The 17,048-nt window shown below is 57.8% G+C and overlaps 2 protein-coding genes across 2 annotated transcripts; one reads left to right on the top strand and one right to left on the bottom strand.

Moving 5' to 3' along the window:
• Nucleotides 1–327: 327 nt before the first annotated feature.
• On the bottom strand, nt 328–1,782 carry NR0B2 (nuclear receptor subfamily 0 group B member 2). The gene is made up of 2 exons (XM_010205826.2): nt 1,263–1,782; nt 328–560 (listed from the first exon to the last, which is right to left on the bottom strand). The coding sequence occupies exons 1-2, from the start codon at nt 1,768–1,770 to the stop codon at nt 328–330; spliced, it is 741 nt and encodes a 246-aa protein (XP_010204128.2). The 5' UTR covers nt 1,771–1,782.
• A 1,774-nt stretch (nt 1,783–3,556) lies between these two features.
• NUDC (nuclear distribution C, dynein complex regulator) lies at nt 3,557–12,836 on the top strand. The gene is made up of 9 exons (XM_062014407.1): nt 3,557–3,690; nt 4,671–4,748; nt 6,813–7,013; nt 7,475–7,558; nt 7,869–7,982; nt 8,909–9,103; nt 9,707–9,790; nt 10,053–10,171; nt 12,013–12,836. The coding sequence occupies exons 1-9, from the start codon at nt 3,595–3,597 to the stop codon at nt 12,062–12,064; spliced, it is 1,023 nt and encodes a 340-aa protein (XP_061870391.1). The 5' UTR covers nt 3,557–3,594; the 3' UTR covers nt 12,065–12,836.
• Nucleotides 12,837–17,048: the final 4,212 nt, after the last annotated feature.

Below are 17,048 nucleotides of genomic sequence, written 5' to 3'. Positions count from 1 at the left end.
TCAGGGGTGCTGTGCTCCCAACCAACTTGCTCTGTGCTCTGCTCACAGCTGCCTGAGCAGCTTGGGCTGCAGACAGGGAGAGACCCCCCTTGCCTGGAGAGACCCCCCTCACCTGCACCCACACTCCCCAGGTGCAGGAGGAGCAGGAGCCACCATGAGCAGCCCCAGAGCCGTTTCTCCTCGATTCCCCCCCTGCAGCCTCCCCACAACACACAGTTCCCCACAGAGTCCAGAGTGTTTCTCTTGCTCAATCCCCACTCCCAGGCTGAGTTTGGCGCCTGCTGAGGCGTTGGCAGCCCCCAGGGAGCCAGCTGCTGCCCCTCTGCCCTACAGCATCTCGGTGATCAGCTCCAGGATGTCGGCGTTGCCGATGAGGGGCCGGAAGAAGAGCTCTGTGACGAGGGTGGGAGGGATGGATTTCAAGGTGGAGGTGATGAGCAGAATGCGTGCGAAGCGGCCGCGGCCCTCGGGCTGTCGGGGCTGCAGGACCTCCTGAAGCGCCCGCTGGGCTTCCCGCTGCAGGCTGTGGATGTACAGGGAGGTTCTCAGCCCAGGGACATCTGCCAAGGGAGAGGAGGAAAGGATGGTGATGAGAGTCTGGAAAACAGCCCCAGGCTTCTCCCATTCCCAGCCTTCCAGTATTCTCAGAAGAGATGTGCAAGGCCACACTAATGGGAGAAGCGCAGCACTACCGAGCTGTAGGTGTTCAGGGGTGATGTTTGAGGGAGGAAAAGTAGTTAAGCAGACAAACTCTGCTTTAAAAAGGAAACCCTGGGGTTCTTTATTGTCTGCAGGGCAGGTAAAGGGCTCTGGCTTTTCCCACCGCCTTTGGTATCCTGCCACTTCTCTTCCCAGTAACAGTCGGTGCCCAGGACACTTTGTTGTGTGGTGGCCAGTGCCAGGACAAGGGGCAATGGGCACAGGCTGGAACATGGGAAATGCCTCTGGAACAGGAGGAGAAAGTCCTTTGGTGCTGAGGTGAGGGAGCCCTGGCCCAGGCTGCCCAGGGAGGGTGTGGAGGCTCCTTCTCAGGAGGTTTCCAACCCCAGCTGGACACGTTCCTGTGCCCCCTGAGCAAGGGGAAGCTGCTTTATCATGGGCTGGGGCTGGAGAAGCTCTGCAGGGCCCTTCCAACCCCACCACTCTGGGATTCTATAAGGTCAGGACCCTCTCTGCTCCCCTCCCTGCCCAGCTCTGGGTCTCCCCACACTGCTGTGTGTGAGATGTGCCATCAGGCAGAGCCACGAGGGCCCAGCACTCACCAGGGTTGAAGAGAACAGCTCCCTTCAGGTAGGCAAACTCCTTGGGGCTCAGGTCCAGGCTCCAGAAGGTGTTGAGGGTGCCCTGCAGGCGCTGCACGGCAGCCAGCGTGGGCTGTGTCTGCTCAGGCTCCTGCCATCTGCTCCGGCCATCCAGGAGGATCTTCTTGAGCATGCTGGGTGCCGGGGTCTCCATCACCTCGAAGGTCACCATCTCCTGGACCAGCCCCAGGAGGAAAAGAGGCACCCAGCAGCTGCCCAGCAGCAGGAGCTGATCCTCCCGTGGCAGGAGCTGGAAGGAAGGCAGGTTCCTCATGAAGCTGACGGTTTTGAGCAGGACGTCGGAGGCGGCCTGGCAGGTGGCGCGGGGCGTGCGGAGGCTCACGGTGCGGCGCTGCTGGCACAGGCAGCGCTGCCGGGCAGTGCCAGGGCCCAGGTTCTGGCTCAGGAGGGTGTAGAGGATGGCAGTGCGCTTGTCCTCGCCATGGCAGCCGCACCCCTCGCACTCCATGGCCGTGGCGGCGGTCACAGCTGAGCGGGATCCCGGGTGAAACAGGAGGGTCTGTCCCGGGCTGGGCTGTGCCTGTGCTGCGGCTCTGCCAGCCCATGGCGGCTCAAACCAGCTCTTATAAGGTTGGGTCACCAGAGAAACACCCCTGTGCAGCCTTGACCACTGTGTGATTAAGCTTGTCCTCATTAAAAACACCCGACGGGACGCTGATTGGCTGCAGCTAACGAGTCGTTTTCTCAATGAAAGGGGGGGAGGGGGCCCTGGGTTGGGCCTTATCACCATCACCCCCAGGACAAACAGAGCCATTAACCCGGGCTGTACCATGGCACGGGTGCAGGCTGGGTCACACGCACGCACAGGGCACTCGTCTGGGCCTTGGGCTCAACGGCCTTGGCAAGAGCAACCTGGAAGTGCCGTTATCAGCGGCTGTTTGCCTGACCTTGCTGACGGGAGGCTGGTGCTGTTGGGGCTGAGGGAGAGAAACCTGGTGAACTGATGGGCCCCAGAGCACTGTCCAGGGCTCTCTGGTTTGTGTCTCGCAGAGGAAATGTGGGGCAAGTGCTCAGAGCTTGAGCTGCAGTTGCCAAGTACTGAACTGAGCTCAGTGCTGGGCCCCTCACTCACTGCCACAGGGACACTGAGGGGCTGCAGCGTGGCCAGAGCCGGGCACAGAGCTGGGGAAGGGGCTGGAGCACAAGGGGCTGGGAGGGGCTGAGGGAATGGGGGTGTTGAGCCTGGAGAAGAGGAGCCTGAGGGCAGACAGCAGCACTCTCTGACACTCCCTGACAGGAGGCTGCAGGGAGCTGGGGGTCAGTCTCTGCTCCCAAGTGACAGGACAAGAGGAAAGAGGCTCGAGTTGCCCCAGGGGAGGTTGAGGTTGGAGCTGAGGCAGAACTGTTTCCCTGAGAGGGGTGTCAGCCCCTGTGCCAGGCTGCCCAGTGAGCTGGGGCAGTGCCCAGCCCTGGAGGGATCCCAAAGCCCTGGAGCTGAGGTGCTGAGGGCTGTGGGTCAGTGCTGGGCTGGGCAGGGTGAGGGCAGGGCTGGGACTGCAGCAGCTCTGTGACTGTTCCTCTGCTGGCAGCAGAACAGGAGCCAGGGAAGCATCAGCGCTCAGTGCCCGGCTGCAGGGTGCCTGGGGGAGCAGCCCTTGCCCCAAGGTGGGCGGCAGCACAGGGGTGCTGAGCTCAGGGGTGCCGGGCTCAGGGGTGCTGAGCTCAGGGCCATGCTCAGTACAGGGGTGCTCAGTACAGGGGTGCCGGGCTCAGGGGTGCTCAGTACAGGGGTGCTGGGCTCAGGGGTGCTCAGTACAGGGGTGCTCAGTACAGGGGTGCCGGGCTCAGGGGTGCTCAGTACAGGGGTGCTCAGTACAGGGGTGCCGGGCTCAGGGGTGCTCAGTACAGGGGTGCTCAGTACAGGGGTGCCGGGCTCAGGGGTGCTCAGTACAGGGGTGCTGGGCTCAGGGGTGCTCAGTACAGGGGTGCTGAGCTCAGGGGTGCTCAGTACAGGGGTGCTCAGTACAGGGGTACTGGGCTCAGGGGTGCTCAGTACAGGGGTGCCGGGCTCAGGCCCGTGCCGGGCGGGTCACGCGCCCCGGGCCGCGCTTTCCGGCAGCGCGCGGAGCGGCCGTCGCTATGGCAACCGCGCGCGCGCCTCACGTCCCGCCTTCCTTCTATTCGGACCAATCCGCGAAGAGAACGCGCCCGGTGGAGCGCTGCGATTGGCTGAAGCGGTCGCGTAGGGGACCGGGGCGCGCGCGCGCGCGCGTGTTTCCGGCCGCGGTGTTTCCGCTTCCGGCGACCGGCGTGAGGGGCCGCGGCGGGCGCGATGGGGCTGAGCGCGGAGGAGGCGGCGGAGCAGGAGGATCGCTTCGACGGGATGCTGCTCGCCATGGCCCAGCAGCACCAGGGCGGCGTGCGCGAGGTAGCGCCGCCGGCTCCGCCACGGCCCCACAGCGGCTTCTCCCTATCGCCGGGATAGGCGGGGCGGGGCGGGAGGGCCGCGAGAGGGGCGCAGGGAGCGGCCTCGTGCCCCGGCTCGCTCCGGCGGTGCACGGCCGGCTTTGTTCCCCGCTCCCTGCTTCCCCGCAGGCGGCGGGAGCGGCTCAGGCCTCTGCCGGCCCCGGGGAGTGCGAGGCCGCGCTCGTTGGTGAGCGTGATGCTGAGCAGCTGCGGGGCTGGGGCTGAGCGGCCCGGGGAAGGGATGGCTGAGAGGGGAGCTCAGCAACGCTGATCGGTGCTTAAAGGGTGCATGGGTGGCACTTTGTTGTGTGGGGTAACGGGCACAAGCTGGAACACAGAAAGTGCCACTGGAACAGCAGGAGAAAGTCACTTGGTGCTGAGGCGAGGGAGCCCTGGCCCATGCTGCCCAGGGAGGGTGTGGAGGCTCCTCAGAAGGTTTCCAAACCCAGCTGGACACGTTGCTGTGCCCCTTCATTGTTGTAAAAAATAAAGAGGAGCTGTGGCAGGGGGAGTTTGCACCCTTGGGAATGCAAAGCAGCAAAGTACAGTGTATGTCTGTACATACCCACCCCAGTCACTGCCTCAGACCCCAGCCTGGGGTAGGGGAGCAGAGATACTTCCCAGGGGAGCTGGGACGTGACTGCTCACCCTTTGCTCATGGGAACCATACAGATGCCTCTTCTGCAAACAGGGAATCCAGAAGCTGCACAAAGGAAGCTGCTGGAGTCCCAGCCCTCCCCTCACCCTGCCCTGCCCACCACTAACTTGTGTCCCTAAAAGCCACCAGACATTCTTTCAATGAAATGGTGCTGTGGCTGGTTCCAGTGTGAGCCTGGCCCAGAAGAAGCAGCACAAGGAATAAAGGCTGCTTAAGAGACAGGAGCTGGCTTGGAGTGATCTGCTCTCATTGATTTTTTTCTCTCTCTCCTGTTTCCCTGGCAGCTTGTGAACACCTTCTTTAGTTTCCTGAGGAGGAAAACAGATTTCTTCACTGGTGGAGAAGATGGAATAGCAGAGAAGGTAAAAACCCCAAACCCTCAGGCTTTGATGGCTTCTGACTTCCTGCCACCTCCATTTGTGCTATAGGAAGATTTCCCTCCTTGAGCACCTCAGAGATTTTGATGCACTTGGGGCCTTGCAGCCTGAGATGCTGATGAAATGCATCCCTGAGGTGAGGTGACAGGGAATTGCCCCTCTCTGAGGTGAGGCCACAGGGCTGCTGTGGGAGCGACACACCGGGGTTGTGTTTGCCACACTCAGGCCAAAGGCTTGTTTGGAAAGTAACTGTGGCAGACACAGGTCCTGGGCAGTGCCAGACACCGGCGTGTCGACAGCCTGGCCTTCCCCTGTTTGCTCAGCTCCTGGAAAGCACAAAGTCCACAGCACTGGGGATGAGGCTGAGGCACTGTCTGCAGGGCTGGGACACAGTGAGAGGGCTGGGGGGTGGGCAGCAGGGCTGGGGTGTGGGCAGCAGGGCTGGGAGTGAGCAGCAGAGCTAGGGAGCAGGGCTGGGGGGGGTGGGAAGCGGAGCTGGGGGATGGGCAGCAGGGCTGTGAGGGTGAGCAGCAGGGCTGGGGAGCAGGCCTGGGGATGAGCAGCCCCAGCAGCTATTTCTCAGCCATGTGATGAGCTGCAATAGTGTTTCACTGCAGGGAATTGAGAGCATTCCCACACTAACTGGCCAGACTTGCTGAAGCCTCGTTGCTTGTGCTCAGCAGCAGAGCAGTGGTTCCCCTTCCCTGGCCACACTGGTGGCTCAGGGCAGGAGTTGATGGCTGGTGGTGTGCAGCAGAGAAGGGGTGAGGAGGAGGATGGTTCCAGAGTAAGAAAGGTGAAGCCTGCTGTCTCCTAGAGAGCAAACCTTAAGTTCCTGAGAACTGTGGGCTCCCAGGAAGTGAAGCCCTGAGTGGCATCTCAGAGACTTCAGTGTCTGGTGCTCCTGGAGGCCACAGCCACTGTTGGTGGCAATTCCACAGGAAAACTGTGTCTTTGCCTGTAAAAGAAAAGTGTTTGTGTCGTTGGGTGGTACCTGCTCAAATGCTCTGAGGTGCTGAGCATAGAGTCTGTAGCACCACAGAGAAGTGGCAGCATCAGTTTCCCTCAACTCTGCTGGCCCTTTGGCGTGAAAGAGGAGAGGAGAGAGGAAAGAGGAGAGCTGTTGCCTTTTGTGGGTGTCGTTTCAGAGTAAGGATCTTGAGGAGTGCTGTGTACACCCTGCACAGCTCAGGCACTGCAGTTTGCTCACCTTGGATGCTCACAGCAGGGGCTGGAGCTGCACAGCTTGAACTCTGTGTCCTGCAGACAGCAGGCTGGGGGGTGTAAACCAATCCTGCTGGGTGGCTGGTTCCAACACTGCAGGGTGTGGATGCTCTGGAGAGCTGCTGAATCCCCCCAGAGTGTCCGAGATAGATGTAAACCAGTACCTGAGCCCCTGCTTTGAGCCACCTCTCCCTCAGATCCCCTTTCTCAGGCTCTGTGGTGGTTTCTGGAGCAGTTCTCATACGTGCTGCTTTGCACAGGGGCTGTTGTTGACCAGGAGCCGTTGCTCTGGCCCCCTGCCTGTGTACTCAGCTCTGCCTTGGAGCAGCGCGGCCGTTGGCATCAGAGACCTTGAGATTTTGCTTTTCACAGTCACAACAACACAAGAATTTGGAGTTTGAAGCAAAGGTTTAAGTAGGAACTTGCCCTGAAGGGTAAAACACTTGTGTAAAGCTGTTCAGACCTTTCTCCTCTAACTCATGACACGGGATCTTCAGCGTCCCGTCGTGGGAAAGGTCAGGAGGAGGCAAAAAAAACTTGGCTGCCGTGTGTCTGTCCTTCCAGCTGCACTGGATGTGTGGGGCAGCTGTCACACACTGGGTCAGGCATCTGCAGCAACTGCAGAGGGCAAAACAAAGGGAGACTTTTCCTTTCTCCGTTCTCTCCATGGAAGCAGTCCCTGGGTAAGGAAGGACTGCAATGAAGTGGTCAGTGTGCCCAACACACCTCCTCCTGCTCCTTGGTGGACTGAGTTGGCTTCATTTGGGTTTGAGGGAGTGGTGATTCCTCTGTTAAACCCCTCTGACAAGTGTTCCCATCTTTCAGCTGATCACAGAGACCTTCAACCACCACAACAAGCTGGCTCAGAAGGAGCGGAAGGAGAAGAAGGCTCGTCAGGAGGCCGAGCGGCGCGAGAAGGCCGAGCGAGCTGCCAGGCTGGCCAAGGACAAGCAGGAGGCCAACGAGCCCAGGATTAAGGAACTGACAGAGGAGGAGGCAGAAAGGCTGCAGCTGGAAATTGAGCAGGTGAGAGCCCTGTCTGGGGTCTCAGGTGCTATCTCAGCCACCTTCTCTCTGCTGGCTGTGTGTTGCTGGCAGCACTAAGGGTTGAAATGCCTCGGATTTGCTCCTTTGCAGTGTCTGGGCTGTCAGACTGGAGCAGTTTTAGTGCTTCAGAAACTCAGCCCAGCCACTGTGTTTTCCTGTGGATTCTGCCAGAACTCACTTTGCTTTTCTACCTTCAGCAACCTCTCTGATTGTAGCAACATCCCTCTGCGACAGTTATCAAGGTGTGAGGAGCAAGGGAGTCTCCCCCTTGGCAGCACTCCTTCCCTCTAACGCTGCCCTAAGGGCTGCAAATCCCCCCTCAGCTTTTTCCCAGTCCTGTTCAGTGCCAGCTGAAGGGGCTGAGGCCACCTAGTGTCAGATCAGCAAGTGACACAGAGTGCCAGCACTTGGCTGAGGGTGTTCATTCTCTTTTGAAACAGAAGAAAGAGGCCCAAGGACAGACTAACAGTGTCCCAGTGAAACCCTCAGAGGAAGAAGGTGAATCTTCAGATTCTAACAAACAGGTAAAGCTCACCAAGGGACTTTGTTGTAGGCTGAGAGGAATCTGTTTTGGGACAACATGAGAACTGGGAGTGTGAGGGGTCTTTTTTGAAGAATACACAGTTCCCAAAGGCTTCAAAATAGGGGTTTGGGGGGCTTTTCCCCCTCCTTCTTGTATTAAGAGAAGCCTCTGTTCATTTTGGCCTGTATGTGTGTGAGTATCAGACATGTGCATCTGGCCTGGGAGTCTTAACCCAAGAATTGTTGTTACGAGTGAAAGAGAAATGGAAACCTGAAAAGCTTCTTTCTGTACCATTTAAATTGGTTGCTCAGGAAACAGATGATGAAGAAGAAGATGAGAAGGATAAAGGCAAAATGAAACCCAACTCTGGCAATGGAGCTGACCTGCCAAATTACAGATGGACACAGACTCTCTCAGAGCTGGATGTAAGTATTGCCAGGACCTGAGGAATCTGGGATGGGGACTAAGAGCAGATGTTGGTAAGGGTGGAGCCAATGCCACTTTGCCAAATCTTAGTCTTGTTTTAACAAGACATTAAGATTTGTTTCCCTTTCTTATGGTGCCTTTGAGGTCTCAGCCCTTCTGCTGCCAAACTTGTTCTTGTGCCCTTTCACCTCCCACTCACTCAGCACCCCGAGGACAATATCACAGGAGCTCAAGGGCTGGAAGGGACCTCAAAAGCTCATCCAGTGCAACCCCCCTGCCAGAGCAGCACCACCTAGAGCAGGGCACACAGGGACTCATCCAGCTGGGTTGGAATGTCTCCAGAGAAGGAGCCTCCACAGCCCATCTGGGCAGCCCCTGCCAGTGCTCCCTCACCTCAACAGGGAACAAATTCTTCCTTGTGTTGCTTTGGAACCTCTTCTGTTCCAGCTTGTGCCTGTTGCCCCTTGTCCTGTCATTGGCCATCACAGCCTGGCTGCATCCTCCTCACACCCACCCTTTGTGTATTTGTAACATGACTGAGCTCACCCCTCAGTCTCTTCTCCTCCAAGCTGCAGAGCCCCAGCTCCCTCAGCCTTTCATCACAAGGCAGATGCTCCACTCCAGCATCTCTGTGGCCCTGCCCTGAACTCTCTCCAGCAGCTCCCTGGCCTTCTGCAACTGAGGGGCCAAGAGCTGGACACAATATTCCAGATGTGGTCTCACAAGGGCAGAGTAGAGGAAGAGCAGAACCTCTGACCTACTGCCCACAGCCCTTCTGACCCACCCCAGGGTGCCACTGGGACCCTCTTGGCCCTGAGGGCACACGCTTGGTCTTGCCCATGTGAAACCAAGGCAGGAACTCCAAGAGCAGTATCACAGGAGGGACCTCAGTGCTCAGCAACTGAGAGCTGATCTCTCTCCCCAGCTGGCCATCCCTTTCAAGGTGAACTTCAGGCTGAAGGGGAAGGATGTGGTGGTGGACATCCAGCGCCGTCGCCTGCGCGTCGGCCTCAAGGGCCACCCGCCCGTCATCGATGGAGAGCTCTTCAACGAGGTGAAGGTGGAGGAGAGCTCCTGGCTGATTGAGGATGGCAAAACAGTCACTGTGCACCTGGAGAAGGTAAAGCAGAGCCAGTCAGGGAGGATTCACACTTAACCTGCCTCTTCCCTGGGGAAATGACTCTTAACAAAACCTCTGAAAGCCCTGGGCGCTGTCAGCTGAAGCAGAAGCACCAGGCACAGCCTTGGCACAGCATCCACGCTGCTGGGAGCTGGGTGTTGCAGCTTCCCTGTCTGCAGCTCAGCTGCAGGCTGATCCAGGATTTCCAGCTGAGTGCTCAGCAAGGTCAGGAGAAGCTGGAAGGAAACCAGTCATTTCAAAGTTGTTCCTTAATGCAATAATGCCATATTTTGACATCTGCCAGTGGTACAAAAGTCCAGTGACAGACCTTATTGTGTCCCTTGGTGATTTGTTTGTAATCCCATTGATATCATGCCAAACATGACACCACACCTGCCTTCAGCTTTCTCAGCTGTGGAAATTCAGGCTACCTAAAGTGGTTCAGAGTGAGAGCAATGCTCCATATCCATGTGCAGATTTACTGACATTACAGAACCATCAAAGCCTGATTCCAGCAGCTTCTTCCAGTGACTGAGACATAAAATCCCTACATCAAGTCCAGGAACAAAAAAAAGAGAATCTTTCTGCTTCTTCATCCTTCAGATCAACAAGATGGAATGGTGGAACAAACTGGTCTCCACAGACCCAGAGATCAACACCAAGAAAATTAACCCAGAGAACTCAAAGGTAAGAACTGCCCTGTTTGACTGACTGGAGCCTGCTCAGAAATGTGCTCCCACTCAGCTCCTGTGGCTGTGTTTTGTAAAACCAGTGCTGGGAGTCCTGCAGCTGTGGAAGTGCCTCCAGAACCTCAGAGGAGCTGAGGCAGTGTCTGTATGAGCATTTCACCTCAGAGTGACCTCAGTGTCTTTGCCCTCTCTGCAAGCAGGGTGTATGGATGGGCTGAGCCAAGTGATCCCACTTTTAAGCAAAGCCTTTGCTTTTTCAGTTGTCAGACCTGGACAGTGAAACTCGCAGTATGGTGGAGAAAATGATGTATGACCAACGCCAGAAATCCATGGGGCTGCCCACCTCTGATGAGCAGAAGAAGCAGGACATCTTGAAAAAGTGTGTACATCTCCTCCTTTTGTGGCTCTTTGCTTCCCCAAGCCCCTCTTGGACATCCTCTGTGAGCAGAGGATGGGTTGGCCTTCAGTCCTACCTGTGTTCAACACCTGCAGTTGGGCTGTGGTTGCATTCTTGGCCCTGGGAAGGGGTTAGAAAGTCTAATGGGAAACTCTGGGCACAGCCCAGCTCTGGGGTTGCCTTGATCTGCTGATTCCAGGTCCAGAAAGCACCTGCAGGGCCTGGAGGTACCATCTCTACTGAACTTTAACATGGTCTTGATTGTTGTCTAATCTCCCTCAGTGGAGTAGCCCAGATAACTCCCTCTTTGCACACCTCCTGCAGGCAGCTGTCTCCGAGCCAGCTGCACTTTTATGTCTTTATTGCCCTGTTTAGTATGAAGGGACCTTGGCAGGGAAGTGCCCAGGGAGCTCCCAAGGCCATGGGGAAGGTGCTGAGGTAACCCTGGGCCATGCAGCTCGTCCAGCAAGGGCAGAGCCACCTCTTACCTGGGCTGGGCAGGAGGGTTCCTGTACCAAGCCCTGCTCCTGCTCTTCCTCCTTTGCAGCAGCAGAGGCTTCACTGAGCAGTGCAGGGTCACAGAGCAGGGACCAGGCTTCCTCAGTGCCTGGCTGCTGTCAAGGGAATGGAAAGCAGCTCCTGGGAATCACAGAACCATTTCAATTAGAAAAGCCACTGAAGCTGCTGCAGTCCCAGCCCTCCCCTCACCCTGCCCAGCCCAGCACTGACCCACAGCCCTCAGCACCCTTGTGCTCCAGCCCCTTCCCCAGCTCTGTGCCCGGCTCTGGCCACGCTGCAGCCCCTCAGTGTCCCTGTGGCAGTGAGTGAGGGGCCCAGCACTGAATACAGCCTTGGAGCTGCAGCCTCCCCAGGGCCCAGCACAGGGGACAGTCCCTGCCCTGCTGCCACCCCACTGCTGAGCCCAGCCAGGCTGTCAAGGTCACTCATTCAGTGAGGTCTGGCTTGTGCACAGATTGGCTGGTAGAGGATGGAGAGGAAGTTTAGACTTTGTTCAGGCCAAAGTAGACTGGGTGACACCCAGGTGGGTCCTGATCTTTGCCTGTGAATCCCTCCTGGCTGCTAAGCAGGGACAGTGTTCTTGCAGCACATATTTCCCTGGAAATGGAAAGGCTGTGGTGCCCTTTCAGAGGAAACCACAAGCTGGGAGCACAGAGGAAGAGAAGCCCCTGCCCTGTGTGTGCATCCTCAGCCTGGCTGAGCCTCGTGCCCCTCAGTGACCTACAGGCAGGAGCAGTTCCTGTGGGCACTGATCACCCCTGGGCACAGCCTCTGGTTCTTGGAACCTTCTGATGTGGCAGCCAGAGTCCAAACAGTCCGTCTGCAGGGCATTCGAAATCAAGTCGCACCTACTGTGAAACCAGATTCCTCTGGTCACGGCCCTGGTGAGTTTTCACTGTTTCAGCACTGGAGATATTCCCCCCCTGTCCCCAGGAATGGTTGAACTGACAAGTTTGAGCTTAAATCCTAATCTGGCCTCCCAATCTCCCCTCTGCCCCACAGGCAGCGTCACAGCTGCTACGTGTCTGTCCCACAGGCAGCAGTTAAAGGGTGTGGGTTTGATAATTAATCACTCCCATGGGTCTGGACTTGCTGACCTTGATGGCTGGTAGGGCTGTTGATACCACTGACCCAAGCAAAAAGTGTTTGTAGTATGAAGAGTGTGTCCCAGGGAGCTCAGCTAAGCAGTTTCCTGCTGGGGAGGGAGCAAACCTGACAGTGCAGGGCAGAGGGATGCTGCACCCCACCCCCCCAGAGCTGTCCCCTGACTCCCACCCCACCTCTTGTCTCTGTTTTCCTTGCAGGTTCATGGAACAGCATCCAGAAATGGACTTTTCAAAGGCTAAATTCAACTGAGCCCTCCCCTCCTCCCCCCTTTCTTTGTCAGGCCCTGGAATGGGGCAGGATGTTTGTTGGATGTTCCTTACCTTGGGCAAGCAAAGCACTTCCAGCCTCTTCCCTGAGCTGTGGCAGCTCCCCAGGGCCTCAGGTGTCCTGAGTGGAGCAGGACACGAGGTCACAGCCCTGCTGGAGCCACCTGTGGCACTTCCCAAACAGCAGTTAGGGGAGAGCACAGAGCAAAAAGGGGGTTGGGGCTGCAGGAGCCAGATGTGAGAGGTTTGGGGACATACCCTTAGTGTGTTGCTTGGCTGTACCTCCTGGCTCTTCAGAGCTGTTCAGCCACTCTTTGCTGTTTCAGTTTGGCAGCAGGTTCTCCCAAGTGTTTGCTCCTTCCCTTTGGCTTTCCTGCTCTCCTGGGAAAACATGGGCCAGCTGATTCTGTCAAACAATTCTCCTTCTGCCTCCTTGAGAAGGGAAAACACCATTCTAAAACATAGCAGCTTGCAGTAGAGACAGACTCTGCTCCTCTCCTTCAGAGAGGGGGAGCAGCCTGAGCCCACTCAGGGCTCAAGGGAGGTCAACCTGCTGTCCTATGGCAAGGGAAGGCTGGGGAGTGTGGTTGTGGGCAAGGGAGAGGATATGGGGGGCTTTAAGGATCCTGCCCTTGGGAATGTGTCTCCTGCCTCTCCAGGAGCCTCCTTCCCCAGCTCCCCCTGCCCAGGGGCATCACTCTGCATGGTCCTGTCTCTGTTCAATCTGTGATGCGAGATAAAGACAAAAAGCAGCATCTCTGCAGGTGAAGAGTGTGGTTTGGTTTGGCCCTCAGAGGGGCCCCAGGGGGGAGCACCTGGGAGGGAGGGTACCAGGGCTCCTGGCAGGGCTGGGGGGACCAGGGGCCCCAGCAGCCCAGCATAGGGTCCTTGCTCTGCCCTGGGCTCTGCCCCTGCCTGAATGGGGGCACGTGGAGCTGGGTCTGAGTGGGGAGGGCCACAGACCCTGTGCTCAGCTTAAACCTTGGTGCTGAGCAGCCTCAGTGCTGCAGCTTAAACCCTGGTGCTGAGCAGGCTCAGTGCTGCAGGCTCAGTGCTGCAGGCTTTGCCCTCCACGTAGCAGCACGTGACTGAGCTGGGGAAGCCACCCTTGCCCCAGGTTTCCTTTATGAGGAGCTGATGAAGAAAGTGGCAGGAGCCTTGTCAGGCTGCCCCAGAGTCCTGCTGCTCTGGTTCTTGCCTCTGCCTCCCCAAAATGTTTCCTCCTCCTGCCAGGGGAGGAACCTGCTGGGGCAAAGTCCAGCCTGGCCCTGCACCTGGCCTGCTGGGGTTTGGTTTTGGGTAGTAGGCCATTGTTTGTATTTTAGTCTCCCACTTTTATAGGCTCTTGGGGTGAAAAAGCAGCACCCACCCAGCTGAGTGGTGGCTTTGTGGGTGAGTAGAGGACCCAGGTTGGGGCAGCTGCCTCCTCCCTGCTGAACTTAAACTTCAGGCTGCACTCCATTACCTGGCTGTGCTCTGTCCCTGACCAAACAGCAGCATCTCCTGGTACTGGACCACGGGGCTGTGCTGTGCTGCTCCAGAGGAGCTTGGCCCTGGAGGGCTCGTTACCTGCCTGTGCAGAGCAGCAGAGTGTGGGGCACAGCCAGTGTGATGAGCTTCACCCTGTTCTCAGCTCTGTCTGGCCATCAGCTGCTGCTCCTGGGAGTTGAGGGGAAGGTGTCCTGGCTCTGCATCTGCAACAAGCACAGGAGGCAGCACAGGGAGCAGTTGTACCCCAGCACAACCCCAAACCCACCCTGGAGCCTTATTGCCTGTTACCACCCCCCCAGAGCCCCCAGCTCCTACCTGAGCCCAGCACTGGCACACGGCTGGGCACTGCCTGAGCTGAGGGCAGAGCTCCATCCGTGCTCTCCAACCTGAGATGGGGCTGTTCCTGTCCTGAACCCCCCAGGGTCGTGGCTCTGAGCCACAGCAGCGCTCAGGGTGCCCGTCCCAGGCTCCCTGGGGCTGTTGGCTGCTGCTCACAGAGGGCAGGTTGGGCAGCAGCTGAGAGAAAACAGATAAGACAGAAAAGACTGGCTGGAGCCCCAGGGGCAGATTTTGGGGGTGAAAGGGTGTCATTTTGGCTTTCAGACAGGTGAAGGGAAAAGGCAAACAGGCCTGGGGGTGGGGAAGGGGCTGTGAGTGCAGCCCCAGCCCGGGGGTGAATGCCCAGCGCCGTGTTTGTCAGCGGGTTCATCCCACGCTGCCCCTGGACTTCAACCCTCCCAGCAGCGGAACAGAAGGTGTTTCTGCTGATGGCCTTGTCCTCTGTAAACAGCTGCCACCGGCTTTTCCTGGGCCAAGGTGAATCAAAAAACACCCTTTTGCTTCCAAAAGGGAGCTTCCTCTGGCATAAACTGTGCCAGGGCAGCACCGGCCAGGGCAGCTGCAAAGGGGCAAAGCCCCACTTCAGGCCAGGCTGTGCAGACCACAGCCCGTGGCCTCATCCTTGTGACCACGGCAGGGAGACACTGAGCCCCATGAGAGCCCTCGGGAACCGAACCCTGCGAGTCCCTCCTCGCCTGAGTCCCAGCAGCTGTTTCCCTGGCAGAGCCCTGCTGGGGGTGGGCAGGAGCTGAAGGTCCCTTTGCTTTTCCACGCTCGGCTGCAGAAGCCGCTTCGCTGCTGCCACCCACCGGAGTGGCTGCTGCCAGCACGGCCAGAGCTCTCCCCCAGCCCGGCCCTGCCTCCCTCCTCACCTTTAAACCCTGAAGGTATCACACCGGCTCTGCAGAGGCCTTTCCAGGTGGCAAAAGCTCCCCCCAGGAGGTTTCTTTCTCTAACAGCAGCTCCTAGCTGGGTTTTTCTGTAGGAATGATGCAGCTCAGAGCATTGAGGAAACAGCCCTGGCTGCAGAAACGGTCTGGGAAGAGCAAGGAAGGACACACAGACAGGGGGTGCTTCATGTTACCACCTGCTTTAAGGAGAAGCCACAGCTTCAGCACAGCTGACAACCAGGCTGGGGGGGATTGGGGTCAATCTATCAGCTTTCTAAGCCCCACTGAAAGAAAGAACTTGGTATTTCAGGCTGTGGGGGAATTTGTTTCCCACTCAAAGCCTTGTGCATCTGCTCCCAGCAGTTACTGATGTGCCTTAACCCAAAGGGCTGCTGGCAGTGGGGAGGCTTGGGCTGTGCTCGAGTCAAGCAGGGTGAGGAGCCAGGCACAGGGTGAGGAGCCAGGCACAGGGTGAGGAGCCAGGCACAGGGTGAGCCTCTGGAGAGTCTCCTGGCAAAAGCAAGCCCAATAAAAATCAAACAATGGCTTGAGGAGAGGTGCTGAGTCAGGCTCCCAAAAGGAAGTACCTGTGAGAAGAGCCTGTGTACACACGTGTTTTCAGGGAAAGGGCTCTTGTGTTTGTAAGGTCTGCACTTGGGCAACCAGCTCCTGCCTCCTCACTCAGCAGAGCACTCAGCCAACCCCCCAGCAAAGGCCAAGGCAGCCTGAGCCACAGCAAAGAACCTTCAGCAGAGAGAAAATCCTGTGGACTCCCTCACTCCACCTGTGCCTGAGCACTGAAGCCCACGAGCCACGCAGCGAGCTCGGAAGCAGGAGAGCTGCAGAGCACAGGACAGAGCTGAGACAGATGCACTTGGGCAGTGTTTGAAACACAAAGCTTTCCAGTCTTTCCAGAAATGGCAGTGCTTTTGCAGCAGCAGCTCTGAACAAGCACTTTGGGGCAAGGGCTGAGCTGCTGCACTGTGCACTCAGCAGAGCTGCACCCAGCTGTGGTCAGACCCAAAGCCTCTGGGAACAGCCTTTACCCAGGGATTGAGGGTGAGGCAGCCCTGGCCCAGGCTGCCCAGGGAGGGTGTGGAGGCTCCTTCCTTGGAGGGCTTCAAAACCCACCTGGACACGTTCCTGTGTGACCTGATCTAGGTGGGAGCTGCTTTGGCAGGGGGTTGGGCTGGATGAGCTCTGAAGGTCCCTTCCAACCCCCACCAATCTGATTCAATGTGCCCAAGAGAAGCAGCAGCAGCACTGCCCAGTGCAGCCACACAGCCTGAGCCAGTGCCCAGGCAAGACTGACCTCTTCCAGGAAAGGCACCAGGGAGGTTTGGAGAGGAAGAGCAGGCAGAGAGCACAAAAAACATGGCCCAGACTCAGGGGGAGCTCAGAGGGAGGAGCAGGTGGGGACAGGAGAGGGCAATGGCACAGCCACATCCCCATTGCCCTGGGGCCCCAGCCAGCTGGTTCAAGGGCTCCAGACACAACCCCTTCTCCTCTAGAGACCTTTCCTAGAGAGAGAAAGCTGCATTTACCTCTTCATGGCTTTAAACTCCTTCCAGGAACCAACTGCTGCTGGATGGGTTGGACTCAGTCCTGGTTTAATGAAGTCAGGACAGGATCAGACACAGGAGGCTGGAGCTGGGGCTCAGTCTGCTGCCTGTCTGCACGGGCTGGACAAGAATCACAGTCCTTAACAGGCCAAACTTAAGGGGAAAAAAAGAGGGGTTAGTGTCAGTCCTTCACACTATCCACACTCCTACCTTGCAGGGAGAGCTGGGAGAAACCACCCTGTGCCTGTCCTCTGGCCAAGGAGAGAAGAGGGATGGTCAGAGCAGGGAATGGAGCTCTGCAGGTTCCTGGCTCAGGTTTTGCACTGACATCAGGAAAGTGCAGAACTGGTCATTCAAGTGGCAGCAGCAGAGACTGAGCCTCTCTCCCCAAGCACATCCCAGGACTGCTCCTGCAGTTGCCAGCAGCAGGGAGCTGCCAATCCTCCCCTCAGGCTCATCTTTTCCAGAGCTCAGTTCCAGCATCACCCCTCAGGGCAGGTCCAGGTTTCCCTGCACACAAACAGGCCCTTCCCCAGAGGCCTCTTCCTTTGCACCCACCTTTGTCCTGTGTCCCCTGCACCAGCCCCATTTTCATCCTCTGACCAAATCCCTCCCTCGGGACAAAACCATCCATGTGCTGCTGGGAAAGGCAACCCACAACCACCCCCCTCCAGCCTGGCCCAGG

This window comes from Colius striatus, chromosome 24, assembly GCF_028858725.1.
Source record: "Colius striatus isolate bColStr4 chromosome 24, bColStr4.1.hap1, whole genome shotgun sequence".
Classification (NCBI taxonomy): Eukaryota; Metazoa; Chordata; class Aves; order Coliiformes; family Coliidae; genus Colius; species Colius striatus.
The sequence above is the reverse complement of the archived record's forward strand: the minus strand, read 5'-3'. Positions and strand labels throughout refer to the sequence as shown.

What these genes read in the sequence shown, in the direction of transcription:
- NR0B2 (XM_010205826.2), bottom strand. Translation starts at nt 1,770, where the DNA reads ATGGAGTGCGAGGGGTGCGGCTGCCATGGCGAGGACAAGCGCACTGCC. An exon ending in AGCTGTTCTCTTCAACCCTG is followed by an intron (nt 561 to 1,262) that starts GTGAGTGCTGGG and finishes CTCCCTTGGCAG; the next exon opens with ATGTCCCTGGGCTGAGAACC.
- NUDC (XM_062014407.1), top strand. Translation starts at nt 3,595, where the DNA reads ATGGGGCTGAGCGCGGAGGAGGCGGCGGAGCAGGAGGATCGCTTCGAC. An exon ending in ACCAGGGCGGCGTGCGCGAG is followed by an intron (nt 3,691 to 4,670) that starts GTAGCGCCGCCG and finishes TTTCCCTGGCAG; the next exon opens with CTTGTGAACACCTTCTTTAG. An exon ending in AGACTCTCTCAGAGCTGGAT is followed by an intron (nt 7,983 to 8,908) that starts GTAAGTATTGCC and finishes CTCTCTCCCCAG; the next exon opens with CTGGCCATCCCTTTCAAGGT.